The 24,243-nt window shown below is 64.5% G+C and overlaps 9 protein-coding genes across 9 annotated transcripts; 4 read left to right on the forward strand and 5 right to left on the reverse strand.

Annotated features, from left to right (window-relative positions):
- Positions 1 to 376: 376 nt before the first annotated feature.
- Positions 377 to 2,773, forward strand: JCM10292_003828 (uncharacterized protein; the record flags this gene model as incomplete). The annotated part of the gene is made up of 5 exons (XM_076650680.1): positions 377 to 788; positions 846 to 1,046; positions 1,335 to 1,502; positions 1,571 to 1,840; positions 1,908 to 2,773. The coding sequence occupies 5 exons, from the start codon at positions 377 to 379 to the stop codon at positions 2,771 to 2,773; spliced, it is 1,917 nt and encodes a 638-aa protein (XP_076503731.1).
- A 277-nt stretch (positions 2,774 to 3,050) lies between these two features.
- Positions 3,051 to 5,412, reverse strand: JCM10292_003829 (uncharacterized protein; the record flags this gene model as incomplete). Its single annotated transcript, XM_076650681.1, has 2 exons — positions 3,051 to 5,267; positions 5,341 to 5,412. 2 exons carry the CDS (start codon positions 5,410 to 5,412, stop codon positions 3,051 to 3,053), a joined length of 2,289 nt encoding a protein of 762 aa, XP_076503732.1.
- Positions 5,413 to 5,951: 539 nt separating this feature from the next.
- Positions 5,952 to 6,970, forward strand: JCM10292_003830 (histidine phosphatase family protein; the record flags this gene model as incomplete). The annotated part of the gene is made up of 5 exons (XM_076650682.1): positions 5,952 to 5,997; positions 6,061 to 6,223; positions 6,289 to 6,388; positions 6,480 to 6,755; positions 6,830 to 6,970. The coding sequence occupies 5 exons, from the start codon at positions 5,952 to 5,954 to the stop codon at positions 6,968 to 6,970; spliced, it is 726 nt and encodes a 241-aa protein (XP_076503733.1).
- A 253-nt stretch (positions 6,971 to 7,223) lies between these two features.
- On the reverse strand, positions 7,224 to 9,378 carry JCM10292_003831 (fungal specific transcription factor domain-containing protein; the record flags this gene model as incomplete). Its single annotated transcript, XM_076650683.1, has 11 exons — positions 7,224 to 7,245; positions 7,304 to 7,888; positions 7,958 to 8,127; positions 8,188 to 8,200; positions 8,261 to 8,326; positions 8,390 to 8,656; positions 8,718 to 8,790; positions 8,858 to 8,894; positions 8,954 to 9,138; positions 9,199 to 9,304; positions 9,358 to 9,378. The coding sequence occupies 11 exons, from the start codon at positions 9,376 to 9,378 to the stop codon at positions 7,224 to 7,226; spliced, it is 1,545 nt and encodes a 514-aa protein (XP_076503734.1).
- A 674-nt stretch (positions 9,379 to 10,052) lies between these two features.
- On the forward strand, positions 10,053 to 11,655 carry JCM10292_003832 (uncharacterized protein; the record flags this gene model as incomplete). Its single annotated transcript, XM_076650684.1, has 7 exons — positions 10,053 to 10,089; positions 10,360 to 10,467; positions 10,767 to 10,897; positions 10,951 to 11,010; positions 11,069 to 11,137; positions 11,200 to 11,282; positions 11,340 to 11,655. 7 exons carry the CDS (start codon positions 10,053 to 10,055, stop codon positions 11,653 to 11,655), a joined length of 804 nt encoding a protein of 267 aa, XP_076503735.1.
- A 299-nt stretch (positions 11,656 to 11,954) lies between these two features.
- Positions 11,955 to 14,311, reverse strand: JCM10292_003833 (uncharacterized protein; the record flags this gene model as incomplete). Its single annotated transcript, XM_076650685.1, has 13 exons — positions 11,955 to 12,191; positions 12,282 to 12,364; positions 12,446 to 12,698; positions 12,765 to 12,838; positions 12,910 to 12,921; positions 12,979 to 13,180; positions 13,237 to 13,350; positions 13,418 to 13,529; positions 13,585 to 13,707; positions 13,761 to 13,828; positions 13,944 to 14,043; positions 14,102 to 14,206; positions 14,274 to 14,311. 13 exons carry the CDS (start codon positions 14,309 to 14,311, stop codon positions 11,955 to 11,957), a joined length of 1,521 nt encoding a protein of 506 aa, XP_076503736.1.
- A 1,118-nt stretch (positions 14,312 to 15,429) lies between these two features.
- On the reverse strand, positions 15,430 to 19,255 carry JCM10292_003834 (uncharacterized protein; the record flags this gene model as incomplete). The annotated part of the gene is made up of 12 exons (XM_076650686.1): positions 15,430 to 15,980; positions 16,041 to 16,385; positions 16,572 to 16,628; positions 16,686 to 16,730; positions 16,788 to 17,525; positions 17,594 to 17,710; positions 17,771 to 18,310; positions 18,364 to 18,429; positions 18,578 to 18,796; positions 18,846 to 18,905; positions 18,969 to 19,044; positions 19,232 to 19,255. 12 exons carry the CDS (start codon positions 19,253 to 19,255, stop codon positions 15,430 to 15,432), a joined length of 2,838 nt encoding a protein of 945 aa, XP_076503737.1.
- A 545-nt stretch (positions 19,256 to 19,800) lies between these two features.
- JCM10292_003835 (uncharacterized protein) lies at positions 19,801 to 22,654 on the forward strand (the record flags this gene model as incomplete). The annotated part of the gene is made up of 13 exons (XM_076650687.1): positions 19,801 to 19,832; positions 19,914 to 20,035; positions 20,105 to 20,364; positions 20,428 to 20,565; positions 20,629 to 20,722; positions 20,781 to 20,965; positions 21,048 to 21,084; positions 21,144 to 21,216; positions 21,294 to 21,566; positions 21,638 to 21,706; positions 21,776 to 21,788; positions 21,853 to 22,025; positions 22,084 to 22,654. The coding sequence occupies 13 exons, from the start codon at positions 19,801 to 19,803 to the stop codon at positions 22,652 to 22,654; spliced, it is 2,040 nt and encodes a 679-aa protein (XP_076503738.1).
- Positions 22,655 to 22,796: 142 nt separating this feature from the next.
- On the reverse strand, positions 22,797 to 24,182 carry JCM10292_003836 (SH3 domain-containing protein; the record flags this gene model as incomplete). The annotated part of the gene is made up of 6 exons (XM_076650688.1): positions 22,797 to 22,826; positions 22,938 to 23,246; positions 23,305 to 23,391; positions 23,466 to 23,494; positions 23,564 to 23,645; positions 23,901 to 24,182. The coding sequence occupies 6 exons, from the start codon at positions 24,180 to 24,182 to the stop codon at positions 22,797 to 22,799; spliced, it is 819 nt and encodes a 272-aa protein (XP_076503739.1).
- Positions 24,183 to 24,243: the final 61 nt, after the last annotated feature.

Genomic DNA, 24,243 nt, shown 5'->3' on the forward strand with positions numbered 1-24,243 from the left:
CTTCTGTGACAAGCGGTACACCGGGGCAGACAGACTCAGAGCTGCTACGCGTCCACGCGCAAATCCGGCGCGAATCCGTTCACGACCGCGCGACGAGGTGCGTCTGCGTCTCCTCTCGACCCGGGTGCGCGTTCGGTGTCCGCCGATGTGGAACGAGCCGCACAGTCCGTGTGTAGCTGACGGTTGCTCTCGACAGCCGCTGCCACCCGGCGTTATCGAGTCACGCGAGTCCGCCATGTTGGACCCGGCGCCAGCAGCACCTCCTTCCGCGTCCGCGTCGCACGCTTTCTCCCCGTCCCAAAGCATTCCGCCCGCCTCTTCCTGCTCACCAACATCTCGAGTATCCTCCTCGCTACCGCACGAGCCAGTCGCAGCCATGGTCGCCGCTCCCGCGCTCGCGGCTGCGCAGGTCGACCACCACCACCACCACCCTCTCGCGCTCTCTCCTCTTGCCGCGCGTCTCCCTGCGAGTGACGACATGGAGCTCGGGACCAGCGACGAGGACGAGCCTGTCGGCCGCACCGTCTCGCTGTACGGAACCGAGCCGGGCGAGTCGCTTCGTCTGTCGCCTTCCGGTCAGGCCCCAGGCGTGTTCCTCGGCCCGTCGAGCAACTTGCCCCGCGCCGAGACAGGCAGAGGAGCGCCGCGCGGCAGCTCCACCGGTGTCGTTATGAACCTGCGGGGAAAGTTCCAGGAGCAGAGGCGGGAAGAAGGGCACGACGAAGGTCGAGAGGAGGAGGAGGACGACGACGACGAAGGATCTGCAGACGCGGCTCTGAGTGGACCAGGTGAGACTCGCCCTCTTCCTCTCTCCCCTGTGCTATCTCTGGCTCTCCGCGCACCAGGCGCCTCGGCAATCTGGGACCCGGCCTTCGAGTGGACCTACGAAGACGACGTCCTGCGCTTCGAGCTGATCCGCCTCGGGCTCGAGAAGGCCGACATTGGCGCGTGGCTCGGACGGACGACGAAGGAGGTCAAGCAGCGAGGCGGGGTCCTCAAGGCCCGGCGTGCGCAGATTCGGGAGGACGAGCTGGCGGGGAGAACTCGTGCGTTGCTTCCTCCTTGTCACTCGTCTAGGCAGACGCTGATTGCGTCCGCTCGTGTGCAGCACGCACACAGCGACTTGATGGGCGGCGTCTCCCGCTGCCAGATGGACGGTCGCTCCCGGCCCTCTCCGCGCCCGCCGATGCTCTTCGAGGACCAGGCCCGAGAGCTGTCAGGGTCTTGGCCGAGGACGGCCTTCCTGTCGTTGGTACGTCTCGGTAGCCTCCCACTCCTCGCATTGTGCTTCTCAAAGCTGCTGCACTCTGACCGTCCTTCTCAACTTTCCACAGCTTCCTCGACCGGTCCGCTCGCCTGGACCGCGGAGGACGATGCCCTGCTGCGCCAAGTCCACACCGGAGACGCCTCGATCCGCAAAGCCGCAAAGTACTTTCCGCGCCGGCGCATGTTTGCCGTGCGCGCGCGGTGGGACGCGATGAAGGACCAGTGGCTCGCTCAAGGTGTGTTCGTCGCTTTGCCTCGACGGCGGGTCTTTTCCGGGACTGACACACTCGGAAATGCACGACAGGCCTCATCTCTGCAGCGTTGAGCCTCCCAGATGGCGCCGACGGCTCGACCTCGACGCCTCCAGCTGCCGTCCCGCCTCCACCTCCCAAAAAGCTCACCAGGCCGTCGCACCCTTCTCCTGCGCGGGTCTTCTCGCCCGAAGAGGACGAAGAACTTCGCCGGCTGAGAGTGCAGCGCACGCCGTGGAACGATGTCGTTAAGAAGCTCCGGAAGCAGCAGAAGGACCTCAAGGCGCGATGGAGGCAGCTGCAAGACGGATGGTTCTCTGCCGGTGCGCCCTTTTGCAGTCCAGCCCGCTCCATTCACAAGTTCACGTCGCTCAATTGCTCTGCTGGCAGGCTTGATCACCAAGGACCTCGTCATGCCGCCGCTCGCCGGTCCGCCCTCCAGCGCTGCAGAGCCTACCCTGGACGCGCCTCTTCCCGGGCAGCCCGGTGCGCCTGCCCCCGCCTCCGTCTCGCCCTCTCTCGAGACGAAGCCTCTCGCGCGCCCAGCAGGCGAGCCCGCCTCTCCGCCTCCCGCTGCCAAGCGTGAGCGTCGTTCCGAATCACCCGCCGTCGCAGTCTCTGCGCCTTTCCCTTCCGCGCCGCGTCCCTCTCCCCGGCTCGATCCGTCCGCCATCGCGGCCTCCGCGCTCCTCTTCCCGAGCGACTTCCCGCCCTGGTCCGTCGCCGAAGATGCGCGGCTGCTCGAGCTGCAGGACGACGGCCTCGCTACGGCGAGGATGGCGATGGTGCTCGGGCGGCCCGAGAGGTCGGTCGAGGTGCGCCTCCGCGTGCTTGAGCACGCTGCGCAGACCGACGCATGTGGCGGGGTAGTCGAGATCTTCGCGCAGGCGCATCCACCCGTTTCGCTTCCGCTCGAGCCGCCAGGCCTACCAGCATCGTCTTCGGCCGTCTCGCTTTCTCCGTCGACTGCGAGCGCAGGCGCACCACATTCGGCGATCGCACCCTCCGAACCGGTAGCGCCGCCTGCGCAGCTGCCGCCTGCAGCGCTCTCTTTTTCCCTGTCCTCGCCTTCCTCCTCCTCCAAAGTCGCGCCATCGCCACCAGATCCTCTCTCCACACATTCGTCAAGTACCGCGGGCGACCGCCTCGCCCGCATCCGCCGCGCCGACCCTGCCGGTGCGGATACGCTCGAGACGGGTCTCGCAGCGCTGAAGCGCTTCCGCGCGCTAGTGACAGAGCCTGGTCAAAGTTGTTGAGGGCGGGTCAGTGCGATGCGGAGGCACAGGCGAAGCGACGGGACGACCAGAAATGCGAAGAATCAGACTCGTTCCCGAAACTGCTGCACTTCGCGCTCTCGCTTTAGCTCTCACCCCTTGCATCTCTTGAGAGAACGACAGGTTGGCAATGCGAGGACTGAAGCGCCAGATTAAGCTATACTATGGGGCAAAACGCAGGTGCACACCGTTGAGGGCCGGAAGGTGGCATGCGAGATTAGAGGTCGAAATGCGAAGGTACGTCTGACAGATCCGGCACTCAGCAACACTTGGTTCCCGGAGCACAACTACCTCCCGCGCCTGTCCCCGTCGTGCCAGCGGCCGCCGAGCTCGTATCGTCCGCGCGCGTAGCGGTGAGGACGCCGACACCAAGCACGCGCTCCTTGGCTTCTTCCTCGCCACACACGCCGCGCACGACCAAGTCACGGATCATCATCGCCTTTGCGCACATGTCTGCCGCCCAGCTCCACACGCGCAGCTCGGTCGCGCCCGCACCGCCTTCTTCGAGCTGGTGCAGCGCAAAGTGCGGCGGCTCGTCGGCGAGGACGGGCGGCGGGGCGGCTGACGTCGCCGACGCGAGGAGTGAGGCCGGGAACGAGTCCCACAGCATGGCGGCGAGCTTCTGCGGCGGCGCGCCGAGGTCGGCGGGCGAGGTGGCTGAGGGAGACGAAGAGGACGAGGGCGACGGGCCGAGCGGGTCGGCCATGAACGGTTCGAGCGCGAGGAAGACGTCGCCGAGCGGGGTGTACGTCGACGTCGTGGGGCGATCGAGCGAGTTGGTGCCCGGCGTCGCGGCGGGTGTCGGAGGCCCGTTGCTAGGAGTCTTGACTGCCGCTGGGCCCGCGGTAGGGTATGAGGGCGTCGAGTCGAACACGGCCGACGAGCAGTCGATAAGCCCGCCGCAGCACTCCTCCTCCGCCCCCGCCTGCTCCTGCCCGCCCTCCACCTCCTTCGCCCCCCCAACTCCCCGCTCGCGCGTCTCTCCCGCACCGCACTCGACCACGCCCCCGCAGCATTCCCCATCCGCCTTTCCCTTCCCCTTTCCCCCGCCCGCCGCGCCAAGGCTGACAATCTTGCCCTGCGCCTCGGCGACGAGCACCCCTTCGACGACCGTCTCGCAGAACGCGCGAAACTTGCGCTCGCGCACGGCTGGCGCGTCGGGGTCGCGCGAACCGGACGCGGAGGGGGCGTGGGCGGGGAGGGGAGGGAGGGAGCCGCATGCGCCGAGGAGGTAGGCGCGCTGGGTGATGCTGCGGTCGTAGGCGTAGTCCGAGGAAGTGGACGACGACGGGGCCGAGGCAAAGGTTGCTGCTCCTGCGGGGGGCGGGGCAAGGGATGTCGACGGCGGGGCGTGCGCAGTGGCGGAGGAACAGCGCGCGGATGGTGGAGAGGGGTGCGAGGCGGCCGTCGCGGGCGTCATCACCGCCGACGGCGTGCTAGGCAGAGACAGCGCTGAGGGTGGAGTCGGCGCCGCAAAGCCGGGAGTCGCTGCCTGCTGCTGCAAGTGCTGCTGGTGCGCCGCGAGCGCCGCCGGGTTCTGCAGCAGCGAGAGGAGCGGGTGCGACGCGACCTGCTGCAGCGTCTGTAGGAGTGCGTGCGCAGAGTTGAGCGCGTTCGCATCGGGCACGGCGAACGGAGGAGGCGGTGGTGCGTTTGGGTCGTGGTGCGAACCCGGCGCGGGGGCGAGGTGCGGCTGGGAAGAGCCGTGCTGCAAGGGCGAGGGCACGCTCGCGCCGTACAGGGATGCGGGATGGTGCCCGTTCGATCCGGACGCGAAGGGGCTGTGTCCGGGGAGAGGGGCGTAGTGACTTGGGTTGAGCGGCGAAGGTGCACTCGAGTATGGCAGCGGTGGAGCCGTGGAAGTGGTCGGAGACTGGGCATGATGCGTCGCATAGCTGGGCGACGGGTGTGAAGGCGCTGTGGGAGGGGCGTGCGCGGTCGAACCTGAAGCGAAAGGGGCTGGGTAGAGGTGCTGGTGCTGCGACTGGACGAGCCCGAGCGCCGGCGCTCGCGCTGCGCCGTTCGACATGCCCGACAGGAGCGCCTCTGCCGCTGCGCCGACCTGAGGGTCCGCCGTGCCCGGCCACTGCTGCTGCTGCTGTGCAGTCACGGGCGACACCATCTGGCTCGTTGACGAGCTTCGTCGCGAGTGCGGCGCGGCGACGTCCGAGTCGAGCGCCGCTGCGGACGCAGTGCGCTTCTTCGGCGGTGCCGAGGCACCTGCGCCGCCGCCCGCCGCCCCCGAGCCGCCTTTCCCCGCCAGGGTCGGCGCTCCGGGGACCTCGATCTCGCCCACGGCGTTCTCGATGCTGACGAGCTGCGGCTCGGGGCCCGAGACGGGCGGGCCGTCGAGCGACAAGCCGCAGCGGCGGCGCAGCTCGAGGTTCTCGTGCTCGAGAAAGGCGACGCGCGTCTCGAGGTTGGCGAGGAGGGCAGCACGGCGGGCGCGGAAGGCGCGCTGGATGTCGCGGGAGCGCTGTGAACGACGGAGGAAGGAGGTGCGGTGAGCGAGATCCCAACCTAGTTTCTCGGACGACGATCGAGCGCACCGAGGGCGGCAGCGAGTCGTCCTGCTTCCTCCCGCGGCGCTTTGCGGCAGCCTTCGCGTCTTCGGTCGTCATGGTGCGAGTTGTGCGTGCGAGAGGAGGATCGGCAACTTGGCTTGCAGGAGCTGACGAGGGACTGCAAGGGCTGCTGAGGGCTTCTGTGCGCCCAGTCCGTCTAGCACGTGCGCTCTTGGCGCGGTGCAGGCTCGTCAAGGCGCGCAGGAGATGTCGGCGGGACCCGGATGAGGCAGCGGTGAGACCGGCGCGGCAAGTTGCGCTGCTTGGCAGGCGGGTCAAGCAAGCGCTGCACTGTCCCGCACGAGCTACAGCGTGCGCTCGGAAGCGGTGCAGCGACGAGGAGCGGATGCGGAGAGCTGCAAGGGGAAAGCTCGACAACGGTCCAGACCCGCACCGTCGCCTCGCCGCCCGGCGTTTCCTGCTATGAGCGCACGGGCTATACGAGAGTGTCACAAGCAGAGAGCAGCCACGCCCACCCTTTCTCGAGGCGAGGCGACGAGGCCGGACCGGCGTCATCGCCGTGGTTGCTTCCGCGCAGCTTCGCCAGCTCCTCGCTCTTGTTCTCGACGTCTGTTGCAGCGAGAGATCCAGCCAGAATGACCGACAAGCGCATATTTTTCACCCGCCACGCCCAGGCAGAGCGTGCGGCTCTCCCGTCCCGCCCTCGCCGTCCTCACCTCCAAGGCTGACTCCCTCCCGTCGCAGACAATGTCGCAGAGGACTACAGCATCCTCGACGCGCCACTCACCAAGCTCGGCCGCGAGCAGTCGGCTAACCTCTGCAAGGAGACCCAGGACGGCTTCCAGCGCGATGCCGACCTGCTCGTCTCGAGTCCGCTCCGCCGCCCGATGCAGACCTTCATCATCGGGTGAGCGCGCTGTAGTCGTCCTCTTATTGCTCTCGTACGCTTGCTGACCACTGGAGTCTCAACAGATACGCCCCGCTGCGAGAGCGGCTGGAGAAGGAGGGCAAGCCCGTCGTGATCCTCCCCGAGCTGCAAGAGTGTAACGACCTGCCGTGCGACACCGGTTCCGTGCGTCTCTTTTCCTTTGATACGGCACCAAGGCGGCAAGGCCGAACCTCTCCATCGAGCCACGCTCATTCTCCCTCCCTTGCAACCGCAGGACCGCGCCACGCTCGAAGCCGACCCCGAATTCGCCGGCCTCGACCTGTCCTCCCTGGACCCCTCGCCCGTCCCCGCGCACTGGGGCAGCTTCCCCTCGACCGTCTCTCCGGGCAAAGAGTGGACATCCAAGCAGGGCCTGTTCAGCGTCGACAACGTGCTCGAGCGCGCAAAGTGGGTCCGGAGGTGGATCCGCAGTCGGCCCGAAAAGCGCATCGTCGTCGTCGCGCACGGCGACATCCTGCGCGCCATCACGGACGGCTACCGCAGTGCAACCGTGCGCCTTTTCTCCTCGCTTTCGTCCTTCTCTCGAATGTGCGAGCCAGACTGACTTTGCACGTATGCTTGCAGCCCTGGGCCAATGCCGAAGTGCGCGAGTACACGTTCCGGAGCGCCGACGACGACGACGCAGTCGTCGTGCCCGTCAAGGAGGTCGCCAAGGAGGGCGAGCAGGAGCCGACCTCGACCGACCTCGCGCAGGGCAGGGCGTAGATTTTCTCGGTCCAGAAGACGACCGAGAAGAGTGTCAATAGAGCTGCATTGTAGGCCTCCTTCGTGTCGATTGGCAGTGCCGAGTGAGGATGCGCGATGATGCCTGGCCGCGCTTCGCTGTGCTCGGCTGCGCCGGCAACCTGTCCAGAAGGCTCTAGGCGCACAACACAGTGCAGGTGAGACGCCGACAGGACAGTTCGAGTCGATTGCAGGGGAAAGTGACAACAAGAGATGCAACGAGATCGTACAAGTTTCAGAGCGCACGCGAGGGTCCGCTGCGTTCCCGAGGCGTTAGCGGGGTCAGGCAGTCAGCAAGCGGGAGAGAGTACTCACCCAGCTGCCTGGATCTGCCAGTCGTAAGTCCCGCCCGCCACCTCGGGCGACATCGCATGGTCCTGCAAGATCCAATCCAGCGGATCCTGCGCCCCGCCCCCCGTCTCGAGCGGCGGCTCGGGCGCGGTCCCTCCCGCTGCAAGGTCCGCGAGGCTCGGCAGGAGCGGGAGGGCGGCGCTGGTACTGGCACCACGCGCGCTGAGGTTGGGGATCGTCCCGCTCGTGCCCGCGAGCCAGCTCGCGACGGTGACGAGGTCGTCGGTCGGCACTGCGGCGTTAAGCGGCACTTGCGGCATGATTATTTTGTCCAACTCTGCAGCGGCGTTCGGCACGGCTGCTGCGATCGAGTCGGCCGCAGCGCACTTGGGCACCGACAGGCGCTCCTCGAGCATGCGGTCGCGGAGCCTGGCAAGCGCACTGGCGCTTGCGGCGCCCATCTTGTACACTTGCGAGTACTCGAGCAGCGCGCCGATGCAGATGTTGACGTACTCGAGCCGGCGTGTGAACTCGGGCGCGGAAGGGTGCGGCGAGGTGAGGGCGCGGCAGGCGATGATGATGGAGGTCTGTCCGCTGTAGTACATGGCTCTGGTGGGCAGTGCACAAGCGTCAGCATTGTTTGGGGGCGCCCCAGACATGTCTGGGAGCGAGACCTACTGGTACACGCTGTTCGGGGCGCGGCGGAACGTCGGCTTGACCTGGTACTGCTGCACCACTTTGGCGATCCTCTCGGACGCTTCCGCACAGCGGTCAAACGCGAATTTGGCCGTCTCGTCGTCTGGCGGCTTGACGAGGTACGGCTTGAGGAGAAGGAGGATCAGGCCGTGCTGCGAGAAAGGCAGTCAAATTAGGCGGCTTTGCAGAGAAGTTTAGGCAGCAGAGCGTACGTAGGTTAGCTGTCTACGACCAAAAATAAGAGTCAGCTTGTTAAATGGATGAGCTGTCGGTAGAAGAGCTCACATCTGCAGAACGTCGGGGCTCATTGTGAGCGTCTCCCCGCGGCAGAAATCGGGCAACGAGTCGGAGCTGCACCGCGCAACACGTCAGGCGTCTGAATCAACTTGTCCAGCAGAGGAAAGAGAAGCGCACATGTCGAGCAAATCCTGATGGAGCCGCTTGACCGTCTCGACCTTCACCCCCTCCTCGAGCGCCTGCCCCCTCTCCGAGTAGTGCAGCCTGCACACGCGCCACGCGATGAGCTGGATGCGGATTTCGGCGGGCCAGAGCGCGCCCGTGCCCGGTTCGGCGAGCGAGGCGTCAAAGGGCGGGATCGGCTGGTGGATCTCTTCGAGCGAGAAGGGCGTCTTGCGCCCGATGCAGAGGGACCAGGACACATCGTTCACGAAGGACGCCCAGCTGTGCGACCGTAATTTCTTTCAGTATCACGGGCGGGAGTGTCGACATCGAAGAAGCGCACAAGACTTTGCGTCGCAGCACCCGCAGGTCCTCGTCAATCGGACTGTCTGCCGGCGGGTCGATGTGGAGACCGACTGCACCAGGGCGGAGCTTGTGCGTCAGCAAGCGAACAACCGGACACGAGACAAGGGCTGCACGAACAGTCCATGACGAGGCGATGCGCGATCCCGCCGTAGATCTGCGAGAGCCGGTCAGCCAAACCGGCTCGTTCTCTCCTGCGAGAACCTGAGCGCGCACCCAGCCACGATGCGGCCTCGCCGTCCCGCCGTAGTAGTTTGCGATCGCCATCAGCCCGCGGATGCTCGAGAACTTGGGTGCGGCAATCTCCTGCGGCAGAAGCTCGAGCGCAGCGTCGATGAAAGGCTCGCCGCGTGTCGACGGGTCTGAGGGGTCGGTGCAGAGCTCGGGAGGAGGATCGAGAACTGCGCTTGTGCGTCAGCAGCTAGATGGACAGCGTGAAATGGGCGAGAACGGGGGCTGACCGTAGAGACAGCCGACGGCAAGCACAGCGAGATGGACGAACGGCGAGTACGAATGCGTGCGCTCACCCGTCCAAAGATCCTCCATGAACTCTTCGCGCTCAACCAGCTGCGTAGGCGCGATCGGGTCAGTCTGATGTTGTCGGAAAAGAGGCGACGAACGACGCGCCCTCCACGAGTCATAATGCCAGGTGAAAGCAAGGTCAAGCAAGCTGCGATGGAGCGAGGAGGAGAGCGGGACGGGGAGAAAGGCGAGCTTTGAGGACGTGTGCGCAAGCCTCGGCTCCACGGGCTGACAATCGAAGGCCTGCAGACAGCGAGCGTGAGTGCAGGCCCCCGTGCCGAGCAGCACATCTACTCACGTTGGTCTCGGTGTGCCAACGCAACTGTCCTTCCGAGTCGAGTGTCAGGGCTCCCGCAGGAGCAGCTCTGCTCTGGAGGTCAAGGTCCGCCAGCCGACGGGCGGTTGCTCCGGGGTCTTCGGCGTTCGCTTCTGGCGTCGACTCCTTGCTGAGTTGCGCTTCGAGCTCGCGGATGCGTGCCTCGAGGCGCTCGACGTGTGCACGCGTGTCCTGCCGCGCAGAGCGTTGGTCTGCAGATGGTTCAGTGTCAGTCCGCAATGACGCCTCAGGCGGCGCCGACTGGACGCACCGACGGCCCACTCGCAGTCGATGCCCTTCTTGACGCAGCGTTGGCACGAGCGGCTGCTCAGCGAAGGGAGACAGCGAGTCTTTGCGCGATGGCAGCTGACACAGGCCTTGGACGGCAACGTCCTGTGCGCGATTGAGTCAGTTCACCTTGCTGTCGTGATCTTACTACAACGCTGCGTACCCTCTTGACGAGCTCCTGCTAGCCATATGGCGGTTCGCAACGTGATCGACGTCGGCGAACGCAGTGACGAGAGAAGAGCGAACACAAAGCTAGCGCTGATCAAGCAAATCAGACTCGGTGAAATACAGTCTCTCGACGTGGTGCAGCCCTCAAGCGAGCGCACAAGAGCGAGAGGCGAGCTGCTGTCAGCGCGAGAAGAGCGACTTTGTGCATTTCTGACAGAACCGCATCGACGCGCTCGCTCGAGATGCTTTTCAAGAAGCTTGCAGGCACGCTGCGCCCTCTGTGCACCCCGCAGAGCACAGCACTGACCTGCCCACGCTGCGACGACAGCCCCCGTCATCGCCCTCGTCGCGGCCGCTCTCCCGCTCGCCGCGGCAGCAGCGGGCCAGCCCGACGTCGAGGCCTCGATCAAGTTCCCCGACTCGAACCCCTTCGGCCGTGAGCTTGTGCCCCTTACGGAGGGATCCCTTGTGGGGTGAACGTGGTCGAGGTGATGAGGATGAGGCGGGTCGCAACTCGGTGGGGACGACGCGAGGGGGGATGGCCGCGCTACTGCGGTACTGCGAGGTCTATCGCTTCCCTTTGAGCTGGGCACCGCGAGACTCGGGTTCGAAAGGAGCCGGAGACTTCGACCTCGACCACGCACACGACCTGCACTCTCGCTTCCGTGGCCAACACACCGCAAAGCGCTTCCAAACATAGTGCATGGTGCTGACAAGACTGCTTGCACCTCGTAGGCGTGACCAACGGCAACTCGAACAACCTCCTCCATGTCCGCGTTTCCAACCATGGCGCCGAGGCCGTCACCGTCACGCGCGTGCACGGCCAGTTCCGCGAGCCTTCGGGCAAGGAGCGCCCGCTTCGTAACGTGCGTAATCATTGCAGCCGTGTGAATAAAGGTGCTGATTCGCATTCGCGCAGACCACCACGATGCCGCTTGGCCTCCCCGTCGGCCCCGCCGGCAAGTCGCCCTTGATCCCCGTGCGTTATTCTCAGCCAGCGCATCGCATTGCCGCTGACTTGCTGCGTTCACGCACAGTACAAGTTCCACAGCGAGAACAAGATCGGCGACATTGGCCTCCGCGTCTGGGTCGACTACATCGACGCTGTGCGCATCACGACTGTGTTTCCCGGCTTGTATCCATCGAGCTCATGCGCCCGTGTCTGCAGAACCGCAAGACGCACTCTGTCCTCGGCTACGACTCGACCGTCACGGTCGGTGAGCCCGCCTCGTCGTGGTTCGACCTCGAGCTGTATGTTCTCCTCGCATGCTCACCTTGAACGACACGCTGACTGGATGCATTTTTCAGCATCTTCCTGTACCTCCTCCTCGGCGGCATCTTCTCCGGCGTCGGCTACCTCGTCTACACCTCGTACTTTGCGCCCGCCGCCTCGTCGTCGACCAAGCGCCGCCCGAGCGCCGTCACGGCCAAGTCGGCGTCGATCGTCGACGGCACCGACGGCTCGGTGCAGAAGGCCGCCAAGGGCTCGACCGGCGTCGTCGACGAGAGCTGGGTCCCCGAGCACCACCTCCGCGCGCGCAAGGCAAAGGCCGGCGGGTACACGAGCGCGACGAGCGGAGACGAGAGCGAGGGGACGCCGAGGCGCCGCAGCGCGCGCAAGTGACGAGTGGTCGCTCAAGCGCTAAAAAGGAGGAGCTCGCATCGGCCGGGAGGGACGTACCCTAAAGAGGGGTGGTCGCGCTAGATGGCTGTCGAGGTAGGTAAAGGAGTCGTTCTTGTCGCACAAGCATCAAAAGGTCTATGCATTCTCAGCTTCATTCGATCGTTCTCCCGTCATTGCTGGACTTTACCAACGCGCTCCCTTTTCTTTCGGGAAGAGCTTCTTTTTGCCTCAATGTAAGAGTGCGCCACGGAAGTGTGTCCGAGCCCTCTCTAATTCAAACTCTATGTGTGCCTCTTCGTTCAGGCCTGCTCGACCGCTCCTCCGCTCTCCCCAGCCTTCTCCAGCTCGGCCTTCTCAACCTGCGCCGGGCTCTCGGCAAATCGACTCCGCGCCCGCAACGACGCGCCCTTGAGATAGAGGATAAATACGCCGGCGATGCCGCATGTCGCGAGGCCGGCGAGGAGCGAGACGCCGCCGTGGAGCCCGACGCGCGAGTGGAAGAGCGGAGTTGCGCCATGCACGAGTCCAGCGGCGGCCTGTCCCGACAAATGGACATCAGTGTCTCCCGGACACGCAATCGCGGTACATGGAGACGAATCCCTCAGCTTGGAAAGGAAGAAACGAACCGCGGAACGAATGAAGTCGTTGGCCGCCAGGGCCGATGCCACGTACTTCGGGTAGGCCAGGATGACGTAGTAGAAGATGCACTCTGCGTCCCCTCGAGATGGGTCAGCGAATGGAGGCGGGACATCATTGGAGAAAGCTGCTGCGAGTTAAGACGACGACGCACGGAAAGTGATGCAGTTGCTCCAGATGAACAGGCCGGCGCCAATCATAGGGCCGATCCAGTGCAAACGAACAAAGCTCGTCCATGCAAAGATCCACAGTCCGAGTGCGGCAGTGACACTGGACAACAGAGCGGGCTCGAGGCGCCGCTCGACAATGGGCATGCCGTGCTTCTTGACAAGCGGGTACATGTAGGTGAGCTGATAGACGACGTAGCACGGAACCGCCAGCGCCGGCGCGACGACGCCGCAAAGAAACTGCGTGGTCACAACGTTTGCGCGTCAGAAAAGCAGAAGTCAACATTGGTGGCAAGCCATACGCACCGCCAGACCCTGCTGTTCAAGCGAAAAAGGGTAGATCTCGCCAAAGACGACAGGAAAGGCGTCGAAGAAGCAGACTGGCGGTAGTCACCGTCAGCAATACTGTCGAAAGGAGTACGGACCGACGCAGAACGGTATCGCAACGCACAGAAAATGGCATCTGCGGGTTTCAGCACATCAGCAGCGCAACTTCGACTTGCAGAGCGTCCACACGCACAGCAGAAGCCCATGTAACAGGCTGCAAACAAAATCGACGGGTCGAGGAAGGTGACCTTAAACGGCATCACCAGGGCTTTCTTCATGATGGTGCCGAAGCCCTTTGCCGCATGCTCGCTGACTTCCGCAGGAGACTTGAAAAGCGGGCTGCCGGTCAGTCGGCGGAGGCGGCAAGCGCGGCGGTAGAGAATTTTGTCGATGAACTGCGAGAATGCGCACTTAGTTCAGTTGCATTGAAGAGCTGGGACCTGACACGTACGGTCTCAGGGAGGAGAAGAAGTAGCACGGCACTGATTGCAAGCGCGAAGAGCTGGACAAGCATTGTCCAGCGCCAATCGTACCGTTCGACGGCACAAACGACCATCGTCGGAGCCTGCAAAATAAAGCATCGGTGTCGTTGCCTCGCTCGGAACGTCTTGACGGGCACAACATTCACGTACAAGCGTTGGGGCACAGAATGCCGGGAACACCCAGAAAGCAGACAGAGCCAACGGTAGTCGCTCGAGACCCCAGATGTCCGCCAAGCTGGCGCCACCCGTGGCAAGAAGGGGACTTTTGTGAGCAGCGTGAGCCAGGTTTTCTGTAGGATCAGGACGGAACGGCGCACGAGATGAAGAAGCCGACAAGCAAGCGGCAGATTGCGACCCCTGCGAACGAGGGCGAGAGGGCGGCGCCAATCTGCAAGCCCAATGCCGCAAGCATTGGAATGTAGTACGGCGGATTTCGCCCGCTGTAAAATAAAAGATGAGCTCGCCCCATCCGGTGTACCGGGGAGCAACGCACAGCTGGTACATCTCGCTAAGTGGCGAAAACAGCAATGCACCGGCACCATCTGTGACTGACGTGGTTAGCTATGTGTGCAGATGGTTGTGAGCTGCGAGACACACAGGCAAAGACATCTGCAGGTTGTGCGTCAGCTAAGGATATCGTGTCGGACAAAGAAAGAGACGTGCAAAGCGAAAGTACGAGGAAGGCCTCCTGTTCAACAATGTTGAATTCGCCCATCAAGGACCTGTAGCCCATCGAGACCGTTCCACCGCCTTGGTAGACGGCCCAGGTAGAGAAGCTGGGAAGGTAAAATGAGTGTTAACAAGGCGCGAGGAAAGTTAAAGTGGTGAACGAACCCGATGATGAATGACAGCCACACACGCTTTCCGAATGACCAGTTCTCCGGGTTCTCCGGGTCGTCTGGCCCAAGCCCTGCGTTGAACACGGTCGGCAAGCAGGAGCTACGTCGATCAGCGGCAGCGGGGAAGACAGAATTGGAGACAACAACGCACAACCGACCAAGGTCACCGGTTCATCACAGAGAGTCGTCGAGCTTGCACTGGCATCCTGCCGTTGGTGTTGCTCCGCTGCCGCGTGCCGCGCTGAGGAGACAACAGCAGCGTTCTGATCGCCGTCCCACGCGGCTTCGCTGGCGCTGCGTGCACCTTGCGATTTCTTGGCGGCCAAGCGTGTAGAGAGGTACAGAGCTTCGAAATTAAAGTCCGCCTCTTCCTCTGGGTATCGCAGGAAGCGAGTGCCTGTGGCAAGTCGAATGGCATCGCCAAGCGGCGTGTTGAGCAAGCACGCTGGTCCCATCTGGGAAGACAGATGCGCAGATGGACAGAACGAGTGAAAGCGAGCAGTGAGCACCGAAGCACAGACCAGCACGCCATCCTGCTCAGACACAATGATCGCTCAGTCACAATGAACGCCGGTGCGGAAGTTGACAGCCGATGAAAAGCGCCGTCGCGCAACCTGTGGGTTGCCGGCGCGTGAGCCGCAATGATGTGATTCAGGCTTTACTGATGACGCTTGACAGAGCTGCGCAATACGATCTCTGCAGTATCGCGAGCAAGCAGAGTCTCGATGGTTTCTCGAAGGAGCGGCGGCGATGCACCGCCGAAGCGGCACAGGAGGCCCAAACTGACCACTGCAGGACAGAACCCCGCTGCTCGAAGCCACACTGTCCTGAGCAACGGCATCCGCACGCGCACCGCGCACCAGAGCGCGTGCAACCTCGGGCAACAGCGCCGGATCGAAGAGGACTCGGAGATGAAGGTTCCGTGGCAGACCTTTGTGACTCGCGCAAGCTTCTGCACCTGAGAAGGTAGACCTGGGAAGAGCACGGCGAGTTGAGAAGCTGGTGAGCAGCGTCACACGTTGGTAACACGGGATGTGTCCAGCGTGAAGGTGTTGAACTCGATGAGGCAGAGAGCAGTCGATGGCGACGCGGCATCCTGGAGTTCTGCTGTCTCACTGCAGCTACTGTGAAGGAAGCGAGCACGGTGGAAGAGAGCCTGTAGCCCAGAACGGGGGTCCGCCGCTGCGCTGCGTCCATTTCGGCGAAAGACATCTTGCGCTTGCGACGAGTGTCTGCTTACGAGCATGTCGAAAGCGAGTACGGTTGAGTGGACAACAACCCAAGCGTCGTTACAGCTACACTCGGCGCGCAGTGCGCCTGCCATCACACCGTGTCCCCTTTCCCGCACAGCTCGCGAAAGCGGCCCAGCCCTCTCATGCCCAGCTCGAGACGACTCCACGGCGCCGCGCTCGTGAAGCCGACGCGGCGGACAGTTTTGACGGGTTTGAATTCGAGGCGAGGGCGCTTCTGCGCGACTTGGCCGTGCGCGTGCGGAGCGTCGTCGTCTTCCTCCCTCGGTCGCACGAGCGCGAGGCGCTCCGGCTCGACCGCATGCGATGCGCTCGTTGACGTCTGCGCGGCCGTGAGACCCGACATGTCGGATTTGGCGTCGAGTTTGAGCAGCATCGGATCGATGGCGAAGAGGGACGAGACGCTGGTGTCGAGCGGATCCTTCCTGGAGTCGAGCGGATCTAGCGGGAGCTCAAAGCGCTGTGGCGGGCGAGAGAGCGACGTGTGAGGAGTAAGAACGTCGAGAGTGGGTGTGAGGGAGGAGAACGAGGGCATGATGGACGGAAGGGAAGTCGAGGGCGTCGTCTGGGCGAGGTAAGCGGTGGTGGGTCCCGCCAGCCCGGTTGTCGAGGTCGAAAGAAGGCCTGTTTGTGGACGAGAAGGTCAATCGAACCCGCTGCATCAGACGCGGTGAAGAAACGCACCCTTCTGCGCCCACTGGCTCCTCATCTTCTGCACCCTCCTCGCCACACTCTTGCCCGAGCGGCCGAGCGCCTTTCCTATGTCTTCAAGCCTCACACCTTGCGCTTTCAGCGCGCAGATGACGCTGTCGTCGGCGTCGGTGTAGGGCGGAAGCGGCGTCGACGCGAGGGGGTGCGCTGAAGAGACGAACGACGGGACGGGCCGGACGGCCGGGACAGGCGGGACGGCCGGGACAGGCGGGACGGCCGGGACAGGCGGGACGGGCGGAACAGCAGACGGAGTCGGCGAATCGCATGCAGATGCCGTCGAGGAGGTCGAAGACACCGCAGTCGTGATATTCGGACCGTCTGCGGCTCCCGTGGGGAGTCGGAAACGCGGTCAGCGACATTCCGATTCAAAGCATCCGCTGACAGGAGCTTGGGAAGCACCCTGCTGAGTTTGCTTGAGGCGAAGGATCTTCGCGTGCTGCTGACACGCTGTTGCACTCCGTCCGAGCTGCTTGGCGATGAGCGGAAACGGAACTTTCGCCGCACGCAACGCCAGGAGAAGCTTGTCGTCATCGCTGGTCCACGTCGTGCGGGCCTTGAGGCCTGTTAATGCCCGCTGCTGAGCTTGGACAAGCGCGCAGAAGAAAGAAAACCCTGTACCTGCGACGGTTGCCACAGTGGGGATTTGCGGAGGCGAACCGATGCCTGCGGCGGATCAGGTTATTCACCGTCAGGGACTGCGATGAATCGAGAGGTACTCACTGGAGGCAGACTGTCCGTCTTCGGCCAAATTGGCAGGGCGGGACGAAGCCTCTGGCGCCGCCACGAGCGGCTCCGCGAGCTGAGGGACGAGCGAGTCGGCCTCGTACCCGGGCGCAGCTGCGTCAACGACGCCCTCGCTCAGGACCGAGCTTCTGGGCTGGACGAAGCCCGTCTGCCCGACCGCGTCGTTCGGAAGCGAGGACGGCTCAGGCGCGGGGGAAGCGTCAGAAATGCGCCCGCGTTCGCGAAGGAGAGCTGCGCGTGCGCCGGCTGCCCGGACTGAGCAGTCAAGGAGCTCGGCGCATCTGGCGAGAGGCGTGTTCGCTCCGACCAGTTCGACGAGGTAGTCTTCCTCCACGGCGGTCCACCTCTTGACGGCGTACTGATCATCTCCGAGCGAGTGGGACGCATGGCGAGACGACGAGGCCGAGCTCAAAGCGGCTGAAGCGACGCCCAAATGAGGGTGCTTGTAATCCGGCTGGAGGCGCTGATACCGGTGCGACATGGAGGAGCCGGATCCGCCAAGCTCCTCGCCTATCTCGACGAAGGAGAGGCCGGCCTGGTCACGCAGGTATACCAGTCGTGCCTCCTTCTCGGCCGTCCAATTGCGAGCAGTAGCGATGGAACCGGCACCGCGAAACGACGGTTCCTTCAGCGGCACATAGTCTTGCTCGAAAACGCCTGCGTCGACGACGCCTTCGTCGACTGCGTCGTTGAGGTTGAGCTCGTACTCGTCATCTGCGCGCCGAGTCCGTTCTCAGTAGATTCTAGACGCCCGTCGCAGACTGCGGAAGAGTGAAGCGTACCGCTCTTGTCCGCATTGACCCAGCGACCGACAGCCGCCTTCCTCCTGCGCGATGGCTGCCCGACCTCCTGCTCGATGGAATCGACTTGCGCGAGAACCGGCTGCGCAACGCGAGGAGCTGTAGAGAACCGATCAGTGCGTGTGAGCCGGTTAGGGAGCGCCAGGCGTCGCAACTCACAAGTTCCTCCGCCTGCCCTCCACCGCTCGACAACCTCCTTGATGGTCCGCCTTCCATTACCGACAGCGGCGCGGACGAGCGTCCACATGGCAACGCACTCGACACCTCCGTCCCAGCCACCGTCGCTCGAACCGCGATCGGCACCGAGCGCCGCAGCCGTGTCGACGAGGGTCTCGATCTCTGCGGCGGTCCACTCGCGCACGGGCTGCGACGACGCCGAAGACGCAAGCGACGAAGAGCGTGCGTCCTGATCGGCAACATGCTTGTCGTACAGGGTGTTGCAGCGTGTGAAGCACGCCGTGGCCGAGCGGGGAACCGACGCGGACGGATCCGTCTCCAAGTCGGCGGCGCGAAGACGCTCGTACGTCGCGGCGACAGAGAGCCAGCGCTTGTACCCAGCTGATAAGGGGCTCCCTCCCGTGCCGACGCTGGTGTGGACCGCTCGGAAGGTGACAATGTCGACGCCGAGGAAGTCCTTGAGTGCGCGGATGAGGCGCTCGTCGTCCGTGTGGCTCCAGCGAAAACGCCCATTTCTTCCTCCTGAACCGCTCACCGTTAGTCGGACCCGTAGTCAAGAGGACAGGACTGCGCACCGTGACCTCGCGGGACGATCTCAGCTTCGTCCGCTCCCGCTTTCTGTTCGGCGAGTGCAGCAGTCACTGCGGAGCCCACAGGACATCAGTGAGCGAGCCTGAAGAGGAAATCGGCCGAGCTTGCCTTCGTCGCTCACCACATCCCACCTCTCCCTCACCTCGCTCGCGGTCCGCCCGTCCCCGACTTCGCGCGCAACCTCGCTCCACACCTTACCCGCATCCGCACCGTCTCCTCCATCCTTGACGACACCGAGAGGGACGCGAGCTCGGCGCTCCCACGTCGCGCGCGCGAGGACGGCATCGTCGCCGGGGAGCCAGGCGCGCGGAACTGGCGAGGCGTGCGGAGGCGGTGGCGCGGCGTTGGCACAGGGCGAAGCGGGAGAGACGGCGTCGGTGATGTCGGGAGGGACGAATGACGTAGCAGCGATCGGGTCTGCGGTGGGCGCCGGTCAGATGTGCGAGACGGTGAGACGATTTCACACGGAACACGCCTTGGCTCGCCAACTGCGCTTGAACCGCCTCGATCTTGACCTTCTCGACTCCTGCAGTCGTGTGAATGGTCAGTACTGTGTCTATGAGAGGGATGTTGACCGAGTTCGAGGCACCTTCGAGCGCTTTGACCTCGTTCGCCCCACCATGCGACCCCGATCCCGACTCGAGCTGCGTCGCCTCGGCGCGCGCCTGGCAGCCCGCGAGACGTCGAAAGGAGCTGAAGCGCAGGCGGTGCCGTCTCGCCCGACGCAGGCTGGTGCCACTGCGGCGAGGGAGAAGCGGACGAACGAGCGGGACGGGGTGGTGATGGAGGGAGCGGAACAGCGGCGGAGCGAGCTGAAGGCGACGTAGCAGCCTGCGCAGGCTCGTCTGACACTGGATCAACGTCCATCGCGTCCATCTGACCGGTGCGACGAGCAGAGACGCAGAAGTCGAGGCGAAACGAGCGGAAGCAGAGGCGAGCGAGCCGCTTTTTCGGCATTGAGCAACGACAGGGTGCGCTAGAGCTAGCAGAGGATCACAGTGAGTCAGGCTACAGCCCAAGCGCTTCCTGCGTCGCATCTCTCTGCAGTGCCAGGAGTCTCCACTCCCGGCGTCCGCGGGCGACGAAGCCCCGAGGGCCACTGCGACTCCGGGTATGCTCGCCCCCAAGCTCATGAGTGTGGTGTCTTCCGCTGCACCAGGCGGTGATGCCCTGGATGGGAGGAGAGCGACCTCCTTGCTTGCTCTTGGCGACGGGGTCGATAGACCTCGACCGAGGCGCATCCTCTCGCTGAAGCGCTTAGTTTGCAGGTGTGCAGGTTGAGCGCGCTACTTCGCCCGGGCGAGTAACTTCGGCCACCCTGCTCGTGCCGCTGCGGCCTCGCGCTCCCCTCTCGCCTGCTTCATCAGCTCGATCGCCCTTCCGTGCGAGATCCTCCCCTTTGCTCGCTGCCAGCCGCTGCCATGGACGGCGAGCCATCTGATCCACGCTCAAGGTACGCCCCCTCCCCCTCGAGCTAGTCCAAGCGAGCGGATTCGCTCATCTTGCGATTCTTTCCTCTGTCCCTCGATCACAGAACCCGCGCAAGTCGCGCCTGTCTCCCCTGCAAGCGCGCCCGCACCCGCTGCCTGCCCGGCTCTACGACCAGCACCTGCCAGCGCTGCGAGCGCAAAGCCGTCCAGTGCGAGCAGGAGAGCGGTGCGCCCTTCACCTCCCTCGATCCCACGACTGCAACTTTCAAAGCTGACCACGCCGCGCTTGCCACAGTCCCTGACCGCCGCAAAGTCCGCACCGACACCCTCGCCTATGTGACCAAGCTCGAAGACCGCATTCGCACGCTCGAGGCGCAGCTCGCGCTCTCAGAGGGCAGGAAGCACACCGCGGGCGTCTCGCCCGTCGACAGCAACGAGTCGGGCGCACTTGCGGCGAGGCTGGCGGTGCTTGAGCTCGACGCGGAGCCGACTGAGCCGGCCGGGTACTTGTGCCCGGATCAGGCGGGCGACCTGAGGTGGCACAGCGAGACGAGCGTGCGGTCCCGTCCACTCCTGCGCAGCTCTCTCGCACCGTCTGACAGAAAGCGTGCCCCGCAGATCTACGCGAAGGAGCAGGCCGAGCCCGTCAAGGAGGATGACACGGTCAACCTGCCGTTCCTCCCCGTTCCGCTCAGCAACGAGCTGCACCTCGAACTGATCGACCTCGCGTACAAATGGCACTTTGACACGGTTCGGGTGCGCTTGTGTGGTGCGCCGTCTCAATGGAGCGATGTCGCTGACTGTGCGGACTATCACCAGCTTGTCGAGCGAGACGACATCTGGCTTCACTCGCGACGACATTCGTACTCGCCCTTTGTGCATCTCGCCGTCCTCGCCACCGGCTCCCGCTACCGTGCGATTCATTCCTCTGCTCCCGCATCTCCCCTTGGCTCACTCCTGTGCGCGCGCAGTGCGCAACCCCCCACCCGAGATCTGCGACCCCCCCTCGGACCCGAACACGCGCGGCGAGCCGTTCCTCCGCGCCGCGCTCGACCTCGTCACCGACGAGCTCGCTGACCCCAAGTTCAGCACGATCCGCGGACTCATGGTCATCGCTACGTATCTTGGCGGAGTTGGGCGCCCACGAACGGGCTGGGTAAGTTGCGCAGGCTCCCATACTTTCTCCCTTCATACGTTTCGATGCCTTTCTGCACCGGCTGACGAGGCTTCGAGTGCAGCTCTACGGAGGACTCGCACAGCGGGTCTGCATAGACTGTGCGTACAGAACGTCTACCTCGTTCTGGTGCTTCCTCTCGCTCACTCTCCCGGTACAGTCGGACTGCACATCGACCCTCCCGCCTCGGACCCCATCTCATCCGAGATGCGGGCCTCCCGCAGGCGCACCTTGTGCGTCTCGTCGCTTCCTTCCCGCCCCCGCTCGCGCTGACCCTTCTGCGCCTTGTCGTCGCGATCCACGTACGCAGCTGGGGCTGTTTCACGCACGACGTGCATTACTCGATCTGCTTCGGTCGCCGCTCGGCCTTCTCCCTCAGCGAGATCCACCAGCCGCTCCCCGCGCTCCCTCCCGCCTCCGAATGCGCACTTCCCGGCCAGGGCGCAAGCTGGGCGTTCGACGTGCGGCTGAATCGGATCGGGTGGAAGGTGTGCTGGCTGTGCTATACGGAGCAGGGGCTCGGGCTGAGCAGCGAGGCAAAGTGCGAGACGGCCAAGAGGCTGTGGAACGAGTTGAGCGAGTGGTGCGTACATGCCGCCTCGAGCTTCGGTCTGGATGCTGAACAGGCTGACTGAGTCTCGCTGATTTGACCAGGCGGGAGTCGCTGCCGCCAATCTACCATGGGCCCGCCACGGTGGTCGACAGTCCGGACACGCTGCACCTGTGCGTTACTCCCTCTTCTCTACTGCACCCGCTGCCTCGCTCACCTTTCACTCGATCCACATTTCGCAGCAATCTCTCATTCGTACGCCCCTCTCACGCTCACCGAATTCTCGCCCATTGTCGCTGACTCATGGCGCCCTCCGCAGCACACGCTCACCATCCTCCTCTGGAAGCCTTTCCTCGACTGCTCCACAAGCGCATCGATTCGCGCACTTGCGCACGTGCGCTGCACCGACGCTGCGGCCTCAATTGCGTGGCTCGCGCGCGAATACACGGAGAAAGGGCCGGGGTTCGAGTTTTCGAACAAGCTCGCGTGCATGTGAGTGGGAGTAGCATATCGACACGCACATGCATACTAACCTGAGTCTATCTTGCAGTGGCCTCGTGCACGGCGCAGGCATGTCGCTCGAGCTGGCTTGCCGTGCCCTCACTCCCTCGCCTTTCTCCTCTCCCTCTCTCGCAACGCCCGCGCCCTCGCTCTCACCGCCACCCCTTCCCCCTCTCGCCGCCTTCGACACACACCTATCGCACGCCGACACGGACCTCGCCGCGCTCCTCGCCTTTGCGCACACCTGGCCCTCCAGCGTTGTCTCCGCCGCCGCAATCACGCGCCTGCGCGGCGCCGCCGTCGCCCAACGCGACGCTGCCGTCCTGGCGTCCTCTGCACCGCCGGTCACTGCAGTGCTCGAGGTCCCGACCATCGACGAGCCGGCGTTCCCGCCCGGTCCGGCCCTCCTCTCGCTCCCGCTCCCGTTCCCCTCGTTCGAACCCACTCCCGCCGCTCCCGCTTCCGGAGAGGTCTGGAACATGGACATCCCCGCGCCAGGCAGCGCAGCACCAGCGGGCGCACCGTCGCAGCTCGTCCCGGGCGCGCTGTACAGCGCCGTCGCCGGGTGGACGGACGACGAGCTGGCGAGGTTTTTGGGCCTGCAGCCTTCGCTTGCGTAGGATGCGCCTCTCACGAGCGATTAGAGACAAGGTAAAAGATACAGGTTGCGCCGCTGGAAAGATCTGGAGACGACAAGCGACCACGACCGGGACGCAATGAGAGGCGGAAAAGACTATGGAAAAAAGGGGAGCGTAGAACGGTCTAGCGGAAGACGGCGTGCACGGCTTCGCTCTGCATGGCTCCTGAGAGTCAGCGTCACGTTCGGCTAATGGACGAGCCGCCGCGACTCGCACGCACGCTCGGCGAGCTGCAGGAAAGGAGATGGAGCGAAAGAGCACGCACGGCCAGACCGGCACCGAGCCCGAACCCAGCTCCCTGCGCGACGTGCCCGCCCATCTGCTTCCCAAACCGCCCGAGCCGTCCCTTCTTCTTCTCCTCCTCGGTCGGCGTCGGCGGCTGCTGGTGCTGAACGACAATCTGCTGAGGCGCCGGCGGCTGGTGTTGCGGCGGGGGAGGTGGCGGTGCGTACGATGCCTTCTCGCCGAATGCGGGAGGCGGAGGGCCAGAGCCGTAGAACTGCGGCTGCTGGTACGCGTACGAGGGCGGGCCTGCGGCGGAGGGCGGGGGCGGCGGGGTCCACTGGTTCGGAGGCTGCAGTATCGACCGATCAGCAGTGCGGCAGGAGGAGAGCCAGGATAGGAGAACGGACGGGCTGGCTGTAACTCGGGCTGTATGCGGGACCGCTCGCAGGAGCGGGAGGGGGAGGCGCAGAAGTGGGTGGGATCCGTTCGACGTGCTGCGCCAGCGCCGAATCGACAGGATCAGTACGCCATGACGGCACCTTAGATGCCCCGGGTCCCGCTGACGCACGTTGCATGGGAACAGACCGGTCCTGCCGTCTGCGCGGAAGGAGCCCAGCCGTCAGCATGCGAGCCCCTATCCGGGAAAACAGCGGTGTTGTAACGCACTGATCGAACCCTTCCACCAGTCTGTGTTGACTTCGTCCTCGATGGTGATTATGTCGCCGGCGGAGAAGCCGAGATCGTCAGGCTGCGAGCGAGACGAGCAGGAGCAAGTCAGCGGGGCGTCGTCGCGCGATTCGGGTTCCTTGGTAGAATTTTCGCGAGCTCTGGCACTGCAAGGCGGCCCTCGAACGCTCAACAGGGCCTCTGCGCGCCTTCATCGTCGCGACTATTGTCGTTCCCGCAGCACCGCCCCCGACCTCGGCAACCTCGCAGCGTCGCGCAGAGCCGCAGAGAGGGCAGCAAGCGGTCTTGGAGACCGCACAAAGACGTCTGAACGCACCTGCGACGCGACATAGTCCCACACGGCGCGGCACTTCGGCTTTCCCGCACCTGCGCCCACTCCCCCCGCCACGCTCGCCGCAAGAGGCGCCGCGGGCGGTGGCGCAGTCTTGTGTGCGTCGACGTGCAAGCCCTGCAGAGCCAGGTCGAGCCCGGCGGGCGCGAGCTTGGAGCGGATGAGCTCGAGGTCCGGCTGCGAGAGGAGGTGCTGGTCCCGCAGGAAGACGAGGTCGGCGTCGAGCCGTGCGAGCAGGTGCGCCGTGAACGCTTGCGCGGACGCCATGGCGGATCCGGGACCCGGCGAGACGAGGTCGAGAAGCGAGAGCGAGAGGGAGCGTTCCGCG

This window comes from Rhodotorula paludigena (genome assembly GCF_050403205.1).
Source record: "Rhodotorula paludigena JCM10292 DNA, Rt_paludigena_JCM10292v1_ctg39, whole genome shotgun sequence".
Classification (NCBI taxonomy): Eukaryota; Fungi; Basidiomycota; class Microbotryomycetes; order Sporidiobolales; family Sporidiobolaceae; genus Rhodotorula; species Rhodotorula paludigena.